At 48.7% G+C, this 19950-nt stretch overlaps 1 protein-coding gene across 1 annotated transcript in view; it reads left to right on the top strand.

Moving 5' to 3' along the window:
- GABBR2 (gamma-aminobutyric acid type B receptor subunit 2) overlaps positions 1–19950 on the top strand; it is a gene marked incomplete at its 5' end in the record, with an annotated part of 332387 nt that overhangs the window by 243214 nt on the left and 69223 nt on the right. Inside the window, 3 exons of the mRNA XM_074331530.1 lie at positions 11671–11751; positions 15149–15299; positions 18318–18450. Of these exons, the coding sequence (XP_074187631.1) occupies positions 11671–11751; positions 15149–15299; positions 18318–18450 (365 nt within the window). The remainder of the gene's footprint in view (positions 1–11670; positions 11752–15148; positions 15300–18317; positions 18451–19950) is intronic.

Here is a 19950-nt window from a genome sequence, read left to right as displayed (position 1 = left end):
ATTCCCAGTCTATGCTGATCCTCCGATTATCTCAAAAATGTTTCTCTAGTTGCTTTGTTGGAAAATCCACACAAGGTCCACTCTTTGCATTTGGTTAATGTGTCTCTATAATTTCTTTTAACCTGTAATCACCCCACACATACTATTTATATGCCTTTTTTTTTTTTTTTTTTTTGGTAAGAAACCAGGTCATTTGTTGGACTTTTCTACTGTGAGAGTTGGAAGGGGCCTCAAAAATCATGCATACCAAGTTTCTCATGTGATAAGAAGGAAATAGAGGCCCAGAAAGGGGGAGGTTCTTGTCAGAGCCCACAGGGCATCCGTGAGGAGCAGGGCTGGCCATTCCTCGAGGCCAGGGGTGTACAAACTTTTTTCAACGGTTTTCACCAAGGGCCATATGTGGTAAAATACACAAAGAGCCGGGCCACTCACTCGAGGTGAAGTACGTATTGCCTCACCTGGTTTATTTAAGTAAACTAAATATATTTTTGGAATTTGCTGCGGGCCAATTAACAATGGATTGTGGGCCGCAGTTGGCCCGCGGGCCGCAGCTTGGACACCCCTGCTCTAGGCGGACACGTCAGTTCAGCTCAGTGTAGTCATTAACAGGGTGTTAGCAGAACCACCAGACAGTGTTTTTCAGCATCTGCATGTTTCTGGAAGCCATGCCTTCTGTGTCAACTTACTTTGAGCAGATCCGAAAATCATCCAGGGGAAAGCGCAAAATGCAATTGAGTTACTCAGATCCATTCAGACAAATCCCCACTGGATTCAGATCAGTCAGGAGAGGTGTTCTTGGGTACTATTGCTCCGTAATGCAATCTTGCAGAGTTACCCATTTGTCTTCTCTTGGCAGGTAATTGAAATGCACGTCAGCTCTCTGACATGCACAAAAGATGTAATTTTAGGCAAACGTAATTATTTTCCCATTTGTTAAGTCTTACTTCTTCATTGGTTGAACAAAGTGAGCATCTTGGCAAAGATACTTTTTTTTTTTTTTTTTTTTGAGCGATTGCAACTAAATTCCCTTGTCACATTTCCAGTGCTCAAATTATATCATTCTAGGATAATATTTTGTAAAATATTGATTGGCTGATCACAGCTCCAAGTGCATGCCAATATTATTGCTTTTTCCCCCCAATGTTAGGATCAGACACCAACTCCAATTTATTAGCATTTATAAGGAAAGCAATGTAGCAAACAGTAGTTCAGAGGTGGGTTTGACTCATCTGAGCTCAAGCTGCTGTAGAACATCAGGCAAGTGACAGCCTCTGCCTTGATGTCCTCATCTGTCAAATAAAAACATAACCCTACCTACCTTAAGATGTGGGATGAGCTAGACGAGATAACACAGCCAAATATGTGCATACGTTTCTTGCTCAGCAAGTAGTAGCAATTATGATTAGCACTTTGTCAAAAATTATGACATTTTTGTGGGGCAAATCCAGATTTGCTTGGTGTGTTGACACCCCACCCCCAGGTACCTTTTTGTCTGCCTACTACTGTCGCTGTTCCCCACCCCTAATGATATGTACGATGTCAGGTGGGGTAGGGCCTTAGAGATGATCTCATCCCACTACGTCATGGTATAAATGGGGAAACTGAAGCCCAGGTAAGGGCAGTGTTCCCCCCAGGGACACACAGCTGGTTAATGGCTAACCTATGCGGCTTACCTATGAGCCCTCTCCCTTCACTGTATGTGTGTCCAGCTTTTATTGACTGTCAGAGCTGGGCCTGGCAGATGCTCCTGTGTCTGTTGTTTTAAAACAGACATTGATCCTGTTGACAGAGGGATGCTTGGGTCATGTTCACATCAACACAATAGTTAGTTATCCAAATTCATAGGGTCTCAGAGATGCCTTGTCTGCCAGGATGGAGGGGCATTGAATTATTAAATAGGCTGTTCAAGATGGAAGGGCTCCTGGTCATCATCTCATTCCACAGAGGGCAAACTGAGGCCCAGCAGGAGAACAGACGTGCTTGGGGTGGGCACAGACTCACGGTGGGACAGTGAGTTCATTCCTTCTCTTCTCTGGGCTCTTGCTCCTGCTCCAAGAGGGGCTGGTCCAGACTCTATCTTCTGGGACCTTCCGGGAATTTACCCAGAGGGTGAGCCTGCCCCTAACCCTGGGGTTCCCAGTTCCTCATGTCACTGACCTTGCAAAAGGCTTCTAAATGGAGTCAACCTGTTGTTTTCTGCCATTCTGTGTCTCTCTCCCTCACTCCCTTCCTCCCTCGCCTCCTTCCCTTTTATTTAGAGGGGACAGTGGACAGCAGGGTCCATGAGAGAGCTGATTCACAAACAGCCAGCCCCAGCAGTGGGGGTTCCCTTTGCAAGGTCTGCTCCTGGGCAAGTCGCTTCATCTCCCCAAGCCTCAGTCTTCTCCTCTGGACAATGGGATGGCAGTAATGCCGGCCCTGCCTGCCTCCTTGGGTGGGTTTAAGGATCCAATGTGTTTTCCCTCTATAAACTCTCTAGTGCCAGAAAACTAGTCACTTTGCAAGCTAGCCCGCTGCCTGGCTCCTCCCTAGCTCTTGGTAAATGTTTGCTGAATCGGTTAGGGATGTGGCTTGTGGACATTTAGGAACATCTTCACTTACTTCGTGGTTTCCCCTGACTTAAGTGGAGGCAGAATGTCTAGTAAACAGCAGGTAGCCTTGGCAACAGAAATGTGAACTGAAGCTAATTCAGAACGGTGGCCTTGTTTTTTCAGTCTGGAGAAACTATCTTTTTTACAAACTTGGGAGTGCTGGATAAACAGAATTATTCTAAAATAATGTGCAAGGGGAAGCTCCATGACCCCTCCTGAGACTGAGGCTTTTTGAATCCAGAGAGTGTTTCAGAGCCCAAAGAATGATCTTCTTCACCCCCAGTTTCCCTCCATTTGCTCCATTTCTGAGGGTTCCCAGAGTCCTTAGCTCCGCCCATCAGGACAGTCCTGGAGGGTAGGGGTGGTAGAGGCCATCGGTGCCCCCCCCCCCCCAGAGCCTCCGAGCATCTGCAGTTCAGGATAAGCATCGTGTTAAGAGCACCTGCATCTCTCACCCTGTGCAAGTAGCAGGTCAGATGTCCAGGGAGTTAATGCTTCCAGGGGCAGCCCTGAGCCAGGGATAAATGAGAAGTAGAGGATAAATCCCCCAGCATCCTTTCCCCTTGGGTAGAAACTTTCAACAACTCCACGATATGTCCTGCTCTGTCCCCAGATGTCAGCTGAGGACTGACACCTACTCATTAATGCACCTTGTACTGGCTCCCTTCCTTTTCCTGTCTCACCTCCCTGCACCCCTGCCAGTGTATCCTAGGATCACATCCCAAATAAATTATGTGCCTTCTTACCCTTGTTTCAGGCACTATTCTGAGGGCGCTTCCCATGGCGGTAGGTAAGCAGGTATTAGCATCCCGCTGGCCACACACCTTGGGTACAGTGGGGCATCAGCTTTCAACTCCAAGTCCCGAGCACCTCCCCCATGCCATCGCAGACTTCCACTGAAACCACATGAGACGAGGATGAATGCTAAGGGACTGGCTTGTTTTTCCCCCTTAAGAGAAGAAAGAACCCATGTTACTGCCGAAGTCTAAACATGGCTCAGAATTTGCAGCAGGGAAGGAAGTTGAGTGAAGCCATGATTAGAGCCTTGTTTATGCTGTTCTTCGTGAAATCTCAGCATCTGTGCTCTAACTCGTCGCCCCTGCCTTCATTAGGCCTGTTTGTAAGCATCTCGGTGAATGATGATGTGCTTGAATTTCACACTGCTTCTGTGCAACATAAAGGACTCCGACTTTGGAGTTTTATATTTCAGCACCTGATTTGAAGGGATGGGGTCTTCTATCACCCTAACAACATAATGGTCATTCAGAAAGTACCTAGTGAAATGTAGGCTTGTCTTCCCCATTTGCAGACATTAGCTACCATTTGGTCCTCAGGGTAACCGATACGGTTCTATGCAGTGCAAATTCCCTAAGCATCTGCCAGGCACTTTACCACGTCCTCTGGGGGAAACCAAGTTGAATAGAAATGGTCCCCACCACCAGCACCACCAGCACCCCTCCCCAAAGGGCTTTCATAATCTCTCTGGCTGAGTGCCAGTGCCTATGAAAGCAGGAAGAGAATTTCCCAGAACCTACTAGAAAACTTGCGGAGCAGGTTTGACCCTAGTGTGAGACTCCTAAGGCTGATTTTTAATATCTTTTTCCTCTGTCAAGCCTGTGTTGTAGCTCTCTGACAAACTGGGAAGGCCAGTTTGTCAGCTGCCACTGAAAATGAGTAGAGACTTGTCCACCAGCTGGGCAAGGATGTGAGTCAGGAGGAATGGAAGGACACGTGTGAGTGTGGGTTCTTTCAGGCTAAGAGCCTGACCGTGACCCTGACACCTCCCAGCCCTCAAGATCCAGGCCTACATTTCAGGGAGCACAAGATGGCTTGGAAGGCAGCATTATTTCGCAGGCCCTGTGTCTCATTGAGCCTTAGATTCTCTATGTTGAAGGGATCCCTGACTCTCCTTTATAGCATTACCCACTGCTTAGATGCCTCCAGTGATGGGGAACTCATCTCCTATCATGTGAAAAGTATATGAGCTTTGAAGCAGGCATGTCTAATAGTTACTAGCTTGGTACTGTGGCTTAATTTCTCTGAGCCATCATTTCAGCATTTATTTGAAAATAGTAAAAAAAAAAAAAAAAAAAAAAAGATGATCACTTTCCTTGCTTTGAGAGTGATGGTGAGAATTTAATGTCATGAGGCTATGAATGTTCCTGTCTTGGTGACTGTCACAGAGAAAGTCCATGGCAACTGTTGGCTTCCTTCTCCTCTCCTGGGCCCTCTTGACAATGACCCCAGATTTAACCCCTTCCAGAATTTCTTGAGAAAAGTACAATCTTTCTCCCTTAGGACACACTTCACACTCCATACGATGTTATCATTGGTCCATGAAAGCCTCGCTTGTTCATTTGTTTATACTCTTATTTCCCTCATTCATATTTTACTCCCTCCAATGAAAGGCAGAAGTTCTAAGTGTTTAATGCATATGTGTGTACATGTCCTTGCAAAATGTGTGTTGCTGTTTTTCGTGTGTATATTTTGAATTTATGTCAATGCAACTGGATTATATATATCTCTTCTGTTTCTTTTTCTTTTTCACTCAGCACTTTGTTTTGTAAGATGCCTCCATGTTCCTGTGTGTCCACCTAGACCGTGGCTTTCACTGCTCACTCCATGGGGCGCACCCACCCTGCACCCATCCCCTCTCCCAGTGACACACACCCAAGTCACCTCAACTCCCTGCCTCCACAAATAATGAGGGTCCTTGCACATGTCCCCTTAAGAACCCAACTGGGCATTTATTTAGTACAAACGCCCAGGAGCAAACTTGTTTGGTTGGAAGGTGTGTGAATACAATGTGCCTACAATCTGCCAGATGGCTCTTTCAATGTCCCTGCCTGTCTGTACTCCCACCCGCGTGGGGATTTCTGTGTCCCCACCTCCCACCACCACTCAGTGTTCCCAGCACACTCATCTCTCATTGTTTGCCAATCTGAAGGTATAAACTAATATATTGTGGTTTTAAATATCATTTCTCTGATTACTAAAGAGTTGGGGCATTTCTTCTGTGCTTGTTAGATATTTGTTAATTGTCTGTTCTGATCCTTTGACCCCATTTATTTTGAGGGTACTATGTTTTTCTTAGGGGTTTGCAAGAGTTCCTTAATGTAACCTAGATATCAGTGCCTTGCTGGGCTTAGGCTCCACAGACATCTCCCCTTTGGTCACTTGTCGTAAACTTGAGTCCTTGTTGAACAGAAGTTTTTAATTTTGAGGTGGTTAAATTCTTTTGGGGGGTTAGGGTAGAGGTCCTATGGTTTGGGCTTTTGAAGTTTCTCAATAGTCATTTCCTGGCATCTGCATGCCAGGTGCTGGCTGGGCACAGTGTGTGCTGAGATGGGTAAGACGCAGCCCCTTTACTCGGGGAGCCCCTGGTCTAGTGGGGAGCAGACACAGGACCCTGGCTGGATGTGATATGTGAAAAAGGCATTCAGAGAAGGGACATCTGGCTCCACCTGGCAGATTCTAGGAAGGCTAGAAGATGCCACCTGGGAGAGATGGCATCCAAGATGAATTCTGAAGGACCAGTGGGAGTTAGCCAAGGAGAAGAGAAAAAATTTGTTCCAGGTGCAAATAACCTGTTGTGTTTGTATGTGCCTTCATCCCATCAGGTATTAGCTTCTGCCCCTAGGCCAGTTCGGGTAAGTCCATGGACAAAGCTGCCCTTGGCGGGGTTATACTCACAGAGCATTGGGCCAGTGTCCTCCTAGCCTGTTAAAAATCTCAAAACAAAGGTCAATGAAGTCGAATTTATTAAAAACGTAGCAGTGCCATATTGTTGTAAAGGCAGAAATGAGTGTGTGTGAGGATCCAGGCCAAGGAAGCACAAGTCTGGCTTGCTCGGTGCTGCTGAGGGGTGTGGCTTCCATCTGCTCCGACCCCAGTGAGAGGAGAGAGACCCTGTTCATAGTGACCATATGGGGGGCAGCGGGGGTGGGAGGGAAAAATCCCTCCCTGAGGAACGGCTGGCCCTCCTGGAGAAGAGCGGGATCAAGGCCCCAAATCACCGTGTGCCCCTCTCTGAAGAACCACCAGGAGCAGAATCGATGTGACGTGCAGCCTTCAGGCTGAGCCAGGACCTGTGAGGGGAAGCCTCATGCAGCAGCTTTCAGCTTAGAATGAGCAAGACCCTTCAAAGCAGTTGCGGGATCATCAGAGTTGGAGGCCATGCAGATCTCCTTGCCCTGCCCTTTGTGTTAGCGAGACCCAGGCGGGGGTGGGGCCTCCCCAAGACTCCTCATGGAGGTGATGGCAAAGCCAAATCTAGCTCCAAGTGTCCCGTCTTCCTGTCAGAGCCCTCTATGCCCCCTGAGCTTGGGGTTTTGCTAGGGGTCCTAGAATGGAGGAAGCTTATAGCATCTTTGGTTTTCACTGAGCCGAGATCATCCTTTGTTTTACACCTCAAAGTATATGTTGAGTTTGTACATTTGCAGCAACAATTAAATGTTAAAGGACTCATACACCTCTTCAGTTCAGATCTAGAGCCAATTGAGGATGGATGGCCATTTGGGGTGAAGGGAGTAGAGTCCCTGAGGCAGACTGTGGGGACCCAGCTAAAGCAGGAGGCTGGCGTCCCTGCAGCTGATTCTCGCACCCAGAGTTGAGAAGGAGGCAGAATCACTCTGTGACTGACGCTATTTCCCATCCATCCCGTGGACGCTCTCAATCCCACGGCCAGTGAATATTTTCAGACTGGACTTTTTTTGGCAGCCTAATTTTCACCAATAGGACCTATTTTCTTTATATATCATCCAGATCCAAAATTTGAAATAAAGAATGCACTTTTTAAATAGAACAGTTTTTTTCTGTTTGTTTTTTTGCCCCACAACAAAGAACCAGTATGATTCTGCAGGAAAGGGGGCTCTTTGTTTCACAGCATTTTTAGCCTCTGAGAATAGAAAGTGTCAGGGTTAAAGGGCCCTCAGTGTAATCCAGCGGTTCTCAACCCTAGCATGCATTGGGTCTGCTTGGGGAACTTTGAAAAACATCGCCACCCAGGATCCACCCCGCAATCCCCCAGGGGTTCCAATACGATGGGTCCATGTTGAGACCAGTCATCGGTATTTTCTGAACATTTCCCAGGTGACTCTAATACCTGGCCAGGGCTGAGACCCACAGGAACCCCTGCAGTGCAGTTTGCAGGTGGAGAAACTGAAGCCCTGAGAAAGGCAGTGGTTGTCCAGAATCGCACAGTGAGCCAGGGCTTGGGGAGCAGGGGTGCCCGCCCGTGGCCGACCCCATGCTGCAGCCCCTCTCCCTCTGTTCAATTCCCCCACCTCCCGCCCTCCCTAGGAGTCCCTCCAAACTGTCCACAAATCCCCTGGCCCACAGTCTGCAAGGCTGGCCTGTAGCCAAATGAGTGGTTAGCATAGTTTGCACAATGGAGTTCCCAACGAACCCAAGAGTCAAAAGTTAAAAGTGCCGGGTGCCTGTCATGGTCCCTCCAGATAGACTGTGGGCAAGTGGAAGAGCACATGGTCACCATCCTTCCACCTGCAGACCCAGGAAGGGCCCTGGGTAGGGTGCAGGAGACGAAACTCCATGCTGCCCAGGATATCAGAAACAAGACTTCAGGTTCCATTCAGAAACCAACTGGCCGGCAGGAATCAGGCCTGCGTACACCTGGGACATTGTTCCAACACGAGGGCTGTCACCCAGGGCTCTGAGCCCACAGCAGCTGGGGTGCTGGGAGGGGAGAAACAGTACTGAGGGAAAGCTTCCTAGAAGGGGGGGTTGGGTTTGGACATGTTGGTTTGGTAGAGGGAAGGGAAAGCCGCCTTCCAAGCAGAGGGACCATTGTGGGGAAAGAAGGCAGTAAGAAAACACAGGGAGTGTTTGGGGACCTAGCAAATCGCTCGCAGTTACTTTTATCATGACTCAAATAACTACAATTTATTGAACAGTTACTGTGAGTTAGGCCCCAAGCCAGAAATTGCCTGTATTCTCCTCTCTAATTCTCATAGCCACTCTGAAAGTTCCCATTTTATACGTGTGGCCACCTGCTCACAAGGTGCAGACTGCAAGGGAAATACTGTCTGCAAATGGAAATAATTTTTACCGCCCTGGGAGGGCTGGGTAAGGCTGCAGTCACTAAACTACAAAGTCAGAGTTTATGAATGTTTTCTGAATCTTTGTATCTCCAGCCTCCAGCACAGATGTCCAAGGCCACCTTGGTCAAGGACGAGGAAATTACCCAACCTTCCACCCCCTAAGCTGCTGTTTTTGAGGGGTTCTCCATTATGAAATAGCTCGGGCTAGGCCTGGCATGCAGTAGGCGCTCGGTACATGTGAGCTGAATGACTGGAGCCCCTGCTCAGAATGGCTGGTGAAAGTGCTCTGAATTCAGAACTAGGGGACCCAAGTTCAGGCGTCCCCTCGGCCATTGCCCAGCACGTGGCTCTGAGCATGCACTTATCCTGTGTGAGGCTCCTCCCTCATCTGTAGACCAGAGTGAATTATGCCCTATTCATGGTTTGCCATGAGCATTAAATGCAGGAAGGTGTGCAGTGCCTGTGAGCCTCCAAAACTGCCCCCAGGGAGAGATTATGGTGATTACGGTCGTGGTGGGAAGCTGAGTATTATTTTGGTGCCATGGGATATACAGCAGGGCATCGTGTGTGAGTCAGAGGGGTGGGCTGTGAGGCTGGGAGCGTGGAGGGGGGCCGGCCACACCACTTCCCGGCTCCTGATGATTTGTTCCGATCAGCCTGCATATTTCATGTGCTGCCTACCCACGCCAAATAAATAAATCAGGGCCTTTTCTTCTGAGGGGTAGGAGCTGATTGGGGCTGAGACTTCAAAAGGCCAGGACAGGAATGCTGGAGCTCCCAGCAGGGTCTGCTAATGTGACATTTAGGAACTGGGTGACCCAAGCAAGCAACAGCCGCCTGCACAGTGTGACGCCCTGCCCAAATGGCGGGGAGACCTTTGCTGGAGAAGGAAGTGACTTTTACAGCCCTGTTTTCCACTCCATCGTGAAAGGAACGCAGGCAGAAGTCTGGCCAGCCTATGGGATTCCCTGTTCTGTTTCCTGAATGTTTATAAGGAACCACTAGTGTACCTGCCTTTCTACAAAGCCCGAGCCCCAGCAGGCAGTTCCTCTGGGTGCACGCTTGGAATTCCTGATGCCATCGCATTATTACCTCGGGGCATTTTGAGGACCAGGGTCTGCAGCTCTGGGAACCTGTCTGCCCCGCAGGTGGGGAGATGGGCACTCTCCTCTGCAGTTAATACACTCAGGAAGCACAGGTGGCCCATGGGGTGGTCAGCTCAGCACAAAACTGTCCCCTTGCAAGGATCCCACAAGGCTCCGTGTCCGGGAAGAGCATGGAGTGTGGGAATCATCCTAGATTTGAACCCGGATTCTGCTCTTAGTATCAGTGGGGCCCTGGGCAAAGCCACCACCTGCCTGAGCTTCAGTTTCCCCATTTGTAAAGTGGGACTAAAAACACCTCTTCCACTCAACAGTGAGAACTGAACAGAGAGAGGCACATCCAATTCCTAGCACAGATCCAGGCACACTGTGGGGCTTGGTGCATCCCCTCGGCTCCTGCCCGTCCCCTGCTGACCCTGTCTACCGGCTCTGCCATGGGGCTCCGCTCGCTAAGCCCACACTCCTTTCCTTTGGTCCTCCACCTCTACCCCCACCTTCCCCTGGATCTGCTTTATCTGTAGTCACCACTGTCCCCAAATCCACATGCCAGATCCACTGGGCCTTGGCTCAAAGAGCTTGTTGTGCCAGCCTGTCGGTGGCATGTCACATTGCTGGCCAGCTCCATTGTGAAATTGTCCCTTTCCTTGGCTTCCGCAATGCCCACTCTTTCCTGGCATCTGCTCCCGGTGTCCTGGCCATTCCTTCTCAGTCTCCTTGCAATGTCCTTACTCTGCCCGCCCCTTAGGGGTTGGCACTTCCTAGGATTATGCCCTTGGTCCTCTCCTCTTCTCACTTGGTACTATCCCTGGGGGTGTCCTCTCTGTCCCCAGCCCACACCTCTCCTCCCACTCCAGACTCAAGGACGTCTCCACCTGATGAGCCACAGTCGCCTCAGGCTCAGCACGGTCAGACGGGAACTTGTCATCTTGTCCTCTTCTTTGAATCCTGGGTTCCCTACTCAGTCACTTGCTTCACTCCCCTGTTCCCCATCTCCCCAACCCATTGATTACCGAGTTGTCCAGATTTTACCCAGAAAACAAGACACCCTTGTCAAATCTAATTCCCGCTCTCCATTCCTTCTATCACCGCCCTGGTCCAGCTCCCTCATCATTATCTCTGATGATGACCTAAATCCACCAACCGAATAGTATCAAGGATGAAGGTAAATTCAAATGCATCCGTTAGGTCTGAAAATACACCTGAACAAGTGCGTATGAAGGAGACTCTGCTCTGTGTGACACAGCAGAGAAGCGTAGCTTCTGAAAGATGCGAATTCCACCTCAGAAGGCATTAATAGGAATATAATGTACAGAATGAAGGAGGGGATGGTGCCCTGTACTTGTGGCTGAACAGATCAGGCCTAAAGTGTGTTGGTTAGTCTTTGGGCCTACACTCTGTCACACAGACAGTGACATTGTTCAGTGGTGCACGGGGGGGCCTGGGTAGGAAGCAGACATGAATGATGTTTAGTGAGGTAAGGTTGGGGGTTAGTGCCAGGGGACGATCTGTCTTTGTCTTCAACCTCTAGGACTTTCCTGGGACAGAAGGAGCAGAGGTGGTCTGTGTGGTCCTAGAGGACAGAGCCAGAGGACAGGGGAAAGTTACAAAGAGACCATTCCTCTCAGTAACCAGGAAGGACTTGGTAACAGGCAGAGAATGCAGTTATGGGGGGAGTAGGCTCCCCATCTATAGATGTACAGCAAAGGACAGATGACCAGTTGACGAGACAGTGTGAGAGAGAGTGCTCCAGCCCACATCAGGAAGTTTAGTGATTCTACCTGGAAGAGGCACTGGGGAAAGGAAAAGCCTGCAAGAATATAGCCAGGGCCTGCGTGGGAAGCCAGAGCTGGGATGGGAACACCCAGACACAAACACAGGACTGGGATCTAATCAGCCACTATCCATTGCTCCCCACAGACAGCAGGGAAGTGAAGGTGGGAGAATACAACGCTGTGGCTGACACGCTGGAGATCATCAACGACACCATTAGGTTCCCAGGTAAGTCAGGTGGGCTTCTCGGAGGAGGGCACCTACTCAGTTGCTCCCAGGCCTGGGTATTATCTGAGCTCAGAGTCCTTGGCTTCATGGGAAAGAGGGAATGTCTTCTCTTCTCAAGACATATTCACTGAGCACAGGGTCCCCATCACTCACGTGGGAGCTGGATTCCAGCTCCTGGGATGGAACACTGGAATTGGTATGAGTGCTGGCTCTCACTGAGGCTTCTGTGTTTAAACCAGAGGACGGCCAGGAGTAATTCTTTTCAAAGGTTCCCCAGCGAAATCTAGCTCTGTCTCCTCCTCTGGGAAGGGGCTTGGTCTCCATTTGCTGCCCTTCCTAGAAGACCATTCCCTCTCTCCTTTTGCTGGAGAACTCCTCCTCAGCTTCTAGAACCAGATCAAACACCTCTTCTGTGCAGCCTTCCCTGATTGCCCCCCACTGAGCTAGTGGCTCCCTTCTCTTGGCTTCCACAGTCTTTCGTCTCGGCCTTTCCCATGGCCACTCTCACTTGGCAATGAAATTTCTAGGTTGTTGGACTATGAGCTCCCTGACTGAATCCTATTTGACTTTAAACTCCTGGGCAGGGTCTGATACATGTTGGACATTCGATAATATTTGATGAAAGAATGAATACATGATTGATCAAGTGAGTGGATGCGTAGGTGGGTGAAAAACTGAATGAACAGGTGAACATATGAGTCAGTGAAGAAGTGGGTGGGTGGGTGGATGGATGGGCGGGCTTAACCTGTCTTAACCCCCTCAAATCCATTCTGCCCTCAACAGCCAAAGTGCCCTTGCCATCATGCCATGCTGAAGCTGCCCCACCTCTGCTCAGAGCCCTGCACGGTCCCCATTGCTCACGAGGGTCCTCCATGGGGTGGCCCCCAAGGCCTCCATGAAGGGACCCCTCCTCACTTCTCAGCCTCCTATTTCACATTTCCCCAACCAACCTGCTTAAAGTTCTTCAAATACACCAGAACACCACCACGCCTTTGCCCCTGACGGGTTCTCTGCCCTGAATGCCCTTTCCACCTTGTATTCCTCGTGAACAGCCAATGACTCGCCTTCCGAGGCTCAGCTCTCCTTTCTATAGTCTTTCCTGCCTCCATCAGGTGGAATTGCCCTTTACGTCCTGCGTAGGCCCCCCCATGCCTGGTGTTGTCAACCACCTGGACGCTGTCATTGGAGGCAGTTTGCACAGGCTTCAGAGTTAGGCAGAACTGGGTTCCAATTCTGCCAGCTTTGCCTCTTACTAGTTATGAAAGCCACTTAGCACCTAGAAAACTGTTGACCACCCCCACCCCCCAAATGGGAATAATCTTCTCTATCCGTGAGATGGTTGGGTAGATCAAATGAGAACATCGCCATAAAGCGCTTAGCCCGTGGTAAGCATTCCCTATACATGTTTGCTTCTTAGTGCCTTTTTCTTTTTACGTAGCTAATGTGTAAGTTCCTGGAGGACAGGGACTTTGTCTTGCTTATCTTGGAATCACTGTGCCCAACACCAGGCCTGACAGGTGGATGGTGATTATTAATGATGATTGGTCAGTAATGATGATTGGTGATTAGTAATGATGGTGAGTGAAGGAATAGTGGTGGATGATGGAATGGTGAAGGATGGATGAATAGTGAATGAATGGCTTGGGTGAGTAGCGAGAAAGAAAAGTCAGGGCTGCTGCTGTTACTAACACTTCTGAAAAGTCATTACCGCTTGGCTTCCATAATGTTTCAGTTAAGATGCACCATGGGAAAATGCCATTTCGGGGGAAGGGAAGGTGGAGTAAGGAGGAGGGGCTCTTGTCAATTTTCTGAAGTTGTTCCTACACAAACATCTAGTGGTCGCAGCCATCATATAATGTTTGCTCAAACCTCACCCCCTTCCTCAGTGCCCAGAGACGGGCTTGTTTCCAGCCAGGAACTCATGGGCGCCCCCAGGATGGCTCTTGTGTTTGGGAGCCAGAGGCACCTGAGCCAGCTTAATCCAGTCCAGGCTATAGGTGGCGGGAGGGGGAATGCAAGAGGGGGTAGAAGTTTCCAGATGTTGAGCTTTCCCTTCCGGAAGCAAGAAATGGTGCTACCTCTATCTGCAGTGTCTGCTTTTGCCCTGACTTTCCATTCTTGAAGCCATTCCTTAAAAACATTGCTTTGCATGGAACTGCTTAAAGCTTTACATTAACCATGCCAGCAGGTTCCTTGCTGTTTCCGAACCTGGCAGCTTCCCTAGACTGTTTACATGGTTCACACTCCTCTTACCCATTGAATGTTTTCAAACACATTTGAACTTGCTAGCAGAGTTTTTTAAACACAGATGTTCAGGAGAGTTCTCAACCCCTATAGCAACATCTGCCCGTCCTCTGCTCGTCTCCTGGGAAAGGAGACATAACAAGGCTGGCATCCATGGCACAGCCATCGGGGTGGTGTCATTGTGACCCCTGCTGGGTCTCCCCAGGCTCCCAGGTTCGGCCACTCCTGGGCAGCTGGCTGATTCTGCATACCCTCCTACTGTAGGGAAGAGCCCCAACATTTCACAATTCCACAGCAGAAACCTGACCTGAAACAGCAGCTGAAAAAGAAGATTTGAAAGGAGTGAGGCAGGGGTTGCAGAAGTCCCTGCATCCCTTCTCCCAAGCTAGCCATACCTGGTAAAACTAAAACAGGAGAACGGTGCCCCCGTCCACAAAGATGAGTTTGCCCTGCGGCCCTCGGGGTGCCCCCAGGTTCCTGGTGCCGTTAAAGAATGAGCAGGGACAGCTCCAAAGTCACACACAGAGATGGAATCCCACAGTTTCGGTCCAGTCCTGGCACAGCAGGGAGGGGAAGGTGTGCCGGTAGCTCTTGCCTCCCACAGTTAGCAAATCCTATGACAATGGAAAACCAGAAAGAGCTTTTATAACATAATGACCTTGAGGCAGAAAATCCATATATGTCTGTATGGAATTGACAGGCAAAGTGTCCACCCTGGTGAGGGGGTGGTCATTATTACATTTTGGAGCAGAGTCCTTGAGAGCCAAAGCCAAGTTCCTCACCCTCCAGGGACACCCAATAGTACCCACTCCCAGCACCCAGCCTTGCACCTTCTGATCCACTCACTGGTACCTTTGGGGATAAATGGCAATGGTTTTTCAACAGGGTAATTAGACCAAATCAAATTCTAGTCTTCTAATGGCTATTAAATGCATCACAAATCCCTTATTGATTCTATTTAGAGAAAGAAATAAGTCCTGGCTCCGGCTCCCTGCTGGGCTGGCTGGCCAACCACCAGAGCCCACTCACCTGGTAGGCATGTCCTGCCCAGAGTTGGTACACTGGTGGCACTGTCAAGGACATCCAGGCAGAGACGCTCTCGGGGGCCGACTGTGCCCTGGGCTCTGCTGATGTCTTTTCCTTGGCCTTCCAGGGTCCAAACCGCCGAAAGACAAGACCATCATCCTGGAGCAGCTGCGGAAGATCTCCCTACCTCTGTACAGCATCCTGTCTGCCCTCACCATCCTGGGCATGATCATGGCGAGCGCGTTTCTCTTCTTCAACATCAAGAACCGGAATCAGAAGTAAGCTGCTCACGCCCTCCCCTCACATCGTGCTTTCTGGATTGACACACCTCGTAGGAGTGTCACATGCCAGGTTCTCCCGAGGCACAGGAGATGTTTTAGGGGCAGTTTTCTAAAGCGTGCTGCTCAGTTCCTGAGGCGTTATTAGCTGTTTCATGAGCATGTGCTTACGTTTACACCACACACACACACACACACACACACACACACACACACACACAGGCAGGGCTGCTGGTTGCACAGGAGTCTCTGGCCAGATATGTTTGGGGAAGGCGAGGTTAGATAACACTGAAGAATCCAAGTCCATATGCCTTCTCAGAGCTTAGCTATGCGTGTGCACGTGGTGGCAGCCCAGGAGGAGAAATCTAGAAGACAGAGCCCCCCAATGTCTTTGACCGACCCCCCAGAGTCTTAGGGAAGCACCGCCAAAGGGGATCATTGAGTTCAGGGCTGGGCACTTCCCAGGCCTGAACTCACATCATTTCGGTTGACCCTTCAGAAAACTCCCCAGATAACAGATGAGAGCACAGTGACAATGGCTACTGCCCAAGCCACACTGCTGGGTGTGGCCGAACCCATCCCTTTGGTTTCTGGTCTTGATTTCTTTCCCCTCACACATGTCCTTCACTCTCTGGAGGAGAGCAGTCGCTTTCTGAGGTATTCTGGTCACTGGCAGGTGGAACAGGCCACCACCCCAGGCGGTAGGGTTTCCCAAGCTCAGCCAGCTTCTTTGGTTTCCATAGCAAATCCCTGAACCCAGGGAGGAACTGAGCAAGGGCTCAGATCTGGACCAGCTGGCACCTCAGTGCCTGCCCACGGGCAACACGACTCTGCCATCATGCCCAGAAGCCACACTGCATGACCTCCAGGGCTGCCAGGAGCAAGCCCAATTCCAGAACAGCTGTTTTTCTTTTTTCTGTTTGCAAAGGGGAAACTTAGAGGCTGTAGCTTTTTTGTGGTGGTTGTTTTGGTGTTTTGGGTAGCAACTGCTTAGGTCAAACCTATTTCCTGAAAAACAAAGAAAAAGAGTTTTGTTCATCTGTTGTTTTGTTTTATTTATCACCAATAACACATATACTGCCACACACAAAAAGTGAAATCACCTCTGTATACGCCATACGAACTTTAAATGATGAGCATTTGGCACAAGGCCTGGGCACATAGTTCTCAATGTTAGATTCCTTTCCTATGAGCTTCAAGAATTCCCGTTACAACAGTTAGCTGCCCCTATCATAAGACTAAATTCCTTTCATTCCTTAACTACCCCCTCTTGGCCTCCTGGAGGAAATTACAATCATTCTTTCCAAAGATTGGCATCCGTGTGAATTTTTTGACTGGCTTTGCAGATTAAAAAATCTGCAGAGATAGGAATAAATGTCACTGTGATTCCAAATCCCTCTCACTTCTATCTTCCTAAATGCTATCCAATCCGTTAAGGTCCCCTCCTCCAGGAAGCCTGTCCAACTCCTGGCCTCTCCCTTCCCCAGCTTCCTGTGGTAATAAGAATGAAAGTGCTTTATATTATGGTTCATGGTCTGCAAAAGAGCCTCCAGGATCCAGTCTCATCTCAGCTTCACATGTGCCCTGGGCAGTGTGATCTATGCTTTCACAAGTGAGGAAACTCAGCTGTCTAATTGCCTTGACAGGGGTACACCTCTGTGGGGTGACAGGGGACATGTGCTAGACCCAGTGCTCCTAACTCAAAAGCCCGAACATGGTCCACAGTGTGCAGCAGGCTTTTTATCTCTCTACCACTTTGACACATAACATTTTTTCAATGCGGAAGGATTAATAGAACTACCATGTTTCCCCGAAAATAAGACCCCGCCGGACAATCAGTTCCAATGCGTCTTTTGGAGTAAAAATTAATATAAGATCCGGTCTTCTTTTACTGTAATATAAGACTAGGTATACTATACTATACTACACTATACTATACTATACTATACTATACTATACTATACTATACTATAATAATATAAGACTGGGTCTCATATTAATTTTTGCTCCAAAAGACACATTCGAGCTGATTGTCTGGCTAGGTTTTACTTTCGGGGAAACACAGTACGTAATGCAAAAGAAAGTGTCTGGGGAACACTTGACCTTAATTGCAATCTGTAAAAGGACACCTGGACCATGGGGCCCCTGAAAACTTAAGACGTTATGAGCAGATTGTGCTGGAAGAGGCAGGCGCCTCTGAGGCTGAACTCCAGGCGCCTCTGAGGCTGAACTCTAGCCACCTGAAGGTTGTTTAACCCAGTCCTGGCTTGCTGAGCAGCTGAGAGCCACAGCAGGATTCCTGGAGGGAGTGAGAGAGAGGCATGTAGAGTTTGGGAGGATAAAGAATGCCCCCAACAGTAGCCTGGTGAAGACAGGGGTAGGGGATGGGGATGGAGACTCCTGTCCCTCTTCATCACCTGCTGACCGGGGAAGGTGTGCCTATCCACATGTGTGGCCCCCTGTGCATGGAACGGTGTGAGCTTCAGGCAGCCAAAGTGGATGCCCACTCACCACTGGGGACCACAATTGCTGTGCAGCCCTGAGTTCTCTCCTGCAGACCTCCAAGACCCGGTCCACGCAGCACAGGGCAGTGTGGTGGAGACATCTTCCTCCTCACTGTGGACAGTGGCTGAAAGTCAATGTAGAAGTCTCCAGATTTGGCATGTCTTCCTAGCCCCAGCCAACAGAAAACCTGTTGACAACGTTTTTGTGTAAACTAAAAATTAATGGTTGGAGAAGCTGATGCTACAAGCTGTCCCCAAAGAAGCAGTAGGTGAACTTGACCAAAGAGAAAAGAAAACAAACAACTAGAAATGGATAGCTGCCCAGGGTCCTTTAGTGGGGGAAAACAGTCCCTAATCGGTGGCATAGTCTTGGAGAGGGGGCAGTGGAGACCAGAGCTTGTATTTTTCTCTCCTCCTCCAGACTTGGCAAGAATATACACAGTCAGAAAATATTTGTCGAAGTAATAACTACATTAGCAGTTCTGTTAACCATCATATATCCTTCTCTTATCAGGCTGATAAAGATGTCAAGCCCTTATATGAACAACCTCATCATCCTCGGAGGAATGCTTTCCTACGCATCCATCTTTCTCTTTGGCCTTGATGGATCCTTCGTCTCTGAAAAGACCTTCGAAACCCTTTGCACTGTAAGTCATTCTGCATATTCCCATGGTACATGATGTAAGGTTTTCTTGGTGACCTCAATCCTCAAAAACACACACAAACTCAGAAATGCATGAAAATGCATGAACAGGCAGCAGACAACCCATTCAGCTGTTCACACAATTCAACAGGGCAAGAGGGTGTTGCTTTCAGACCGAAAGGGACTTAAGTATTGCTGTAAAATTAAGGTCATGGATTCAATAGGTCCCTGCTAGAAGACAGTCCCTGTAAAATGATTGGCTAACCTAGAAAAGTGAGGGAGATAAATTACCACCCAGAAAAGCATCCACACCTGAGGTCAAGGTCAGGGCTGTTTAAGAAGGAACAAATTCACCCATTTACCCTAATAACAATCACAGCACATGCATATATTAAGGAAGCCCAAAACAGTATAACTTTATCTACTAAATTTTAGAAATATTATATTGAAAATTGATTAACATGTTTTAAATTGTGGTCGCTTAGGTATTATTATTGTAAGGAGTATTATACATTAGCAGTTGGCAGTTGTGTAGAACTAATTCTTGGTGGAAAGTATCATCGGCTTGCTTTTTAAGATGAGGACGACCAGTTGAGATTGTATTCTAGACTTTGACTACTGTCATCTCTCAATACTGGTTTAGCTGTTTGGGTCTCTCTCTTGTCCCAGATGCAATAATTCATCTGATTCCCTGCATGGAGGACCAGAGCTAGAGGGGCCGTCAAAGGATCAGTATTTACCGAATTAATCCAATAGCAACGTTTTTGTTGTTGCTGTTTTCTTTTAAGGTGTTAAGAGCAATGTAGGCCCCTTTTTGCGAAGCTCTCTTTTCGTTTGCTATCTGCTCCTCTAAAGTCTCAGTGTCGCCCACTACTGGTCTGTGATGGATTGGCAGTTGGCAGCCAAGGATAAACAAGCAGACCCCTAAATCACACTGCAGGTCATCCCCATGCCTTGGACTTTTGGGGCTGCATTGGATGCTTATGCTCTGAGACAGCAAGTGGAAAGGGGGGAAAACCCTGGGGTCTCACGTTGTACGTGATGATACGCCCCTGATTCCTGCAGATGTTTAGATTGGACTGACTCTTAACACAGCGTCATATAATTGTTAATGTCACCAGTGTGACAATGTGAATTATTTAGCAATTAAGATGGAACCTTTCGAACTATGCTTACTATGTTCAAAGGTTCCATCTGAGAAGTGGGTGTTCATGTCCCTGATACCCCAGGGGTGCTCAAGCATTTATCCTCTCCGGGTGGACCTGCAGGGCAGGTAAACCCCAAGTGCCCCAGGGCACACTCAGTTCAAGCTTCCTTCTCAGTGTTTTTTATTCCAAGCCCATCACTGCTCCCTTTGCTTTATCCTACTCTTCTAGGGGTTAATAAAGCAAATTTAGGAGGCACAGGTTCCCCATCTGGCTGGCATTAGGGTCCCTAGAGTCAGCTTCCAAAGCAGCTGAGTTGCTCAGAAGTCCTTTGGGTACAGATTAGTGGTGTATTCCTT

The sequence above is a fragment of the Rhinolophus sinicus genome, linkage group LG04 (assembly GCF_036562045.2).
Source record: "Rhinolophus sinicus isolate RSC01 linkage group LG04, ASM3656204v1, whole genome shotgun sequence".
NCBI classification, from domain to species: Eukaryota; Metazoa; Chordata; class Mammalia; order Chiroptera; family Rhinolophidae; genus Rhinolophus; species Rhinolophus sinicus.
Note: the sequence above shows the minus strand (reverse complement) of the source record. Positions and strands in the feature narration are given on the sequence as shown.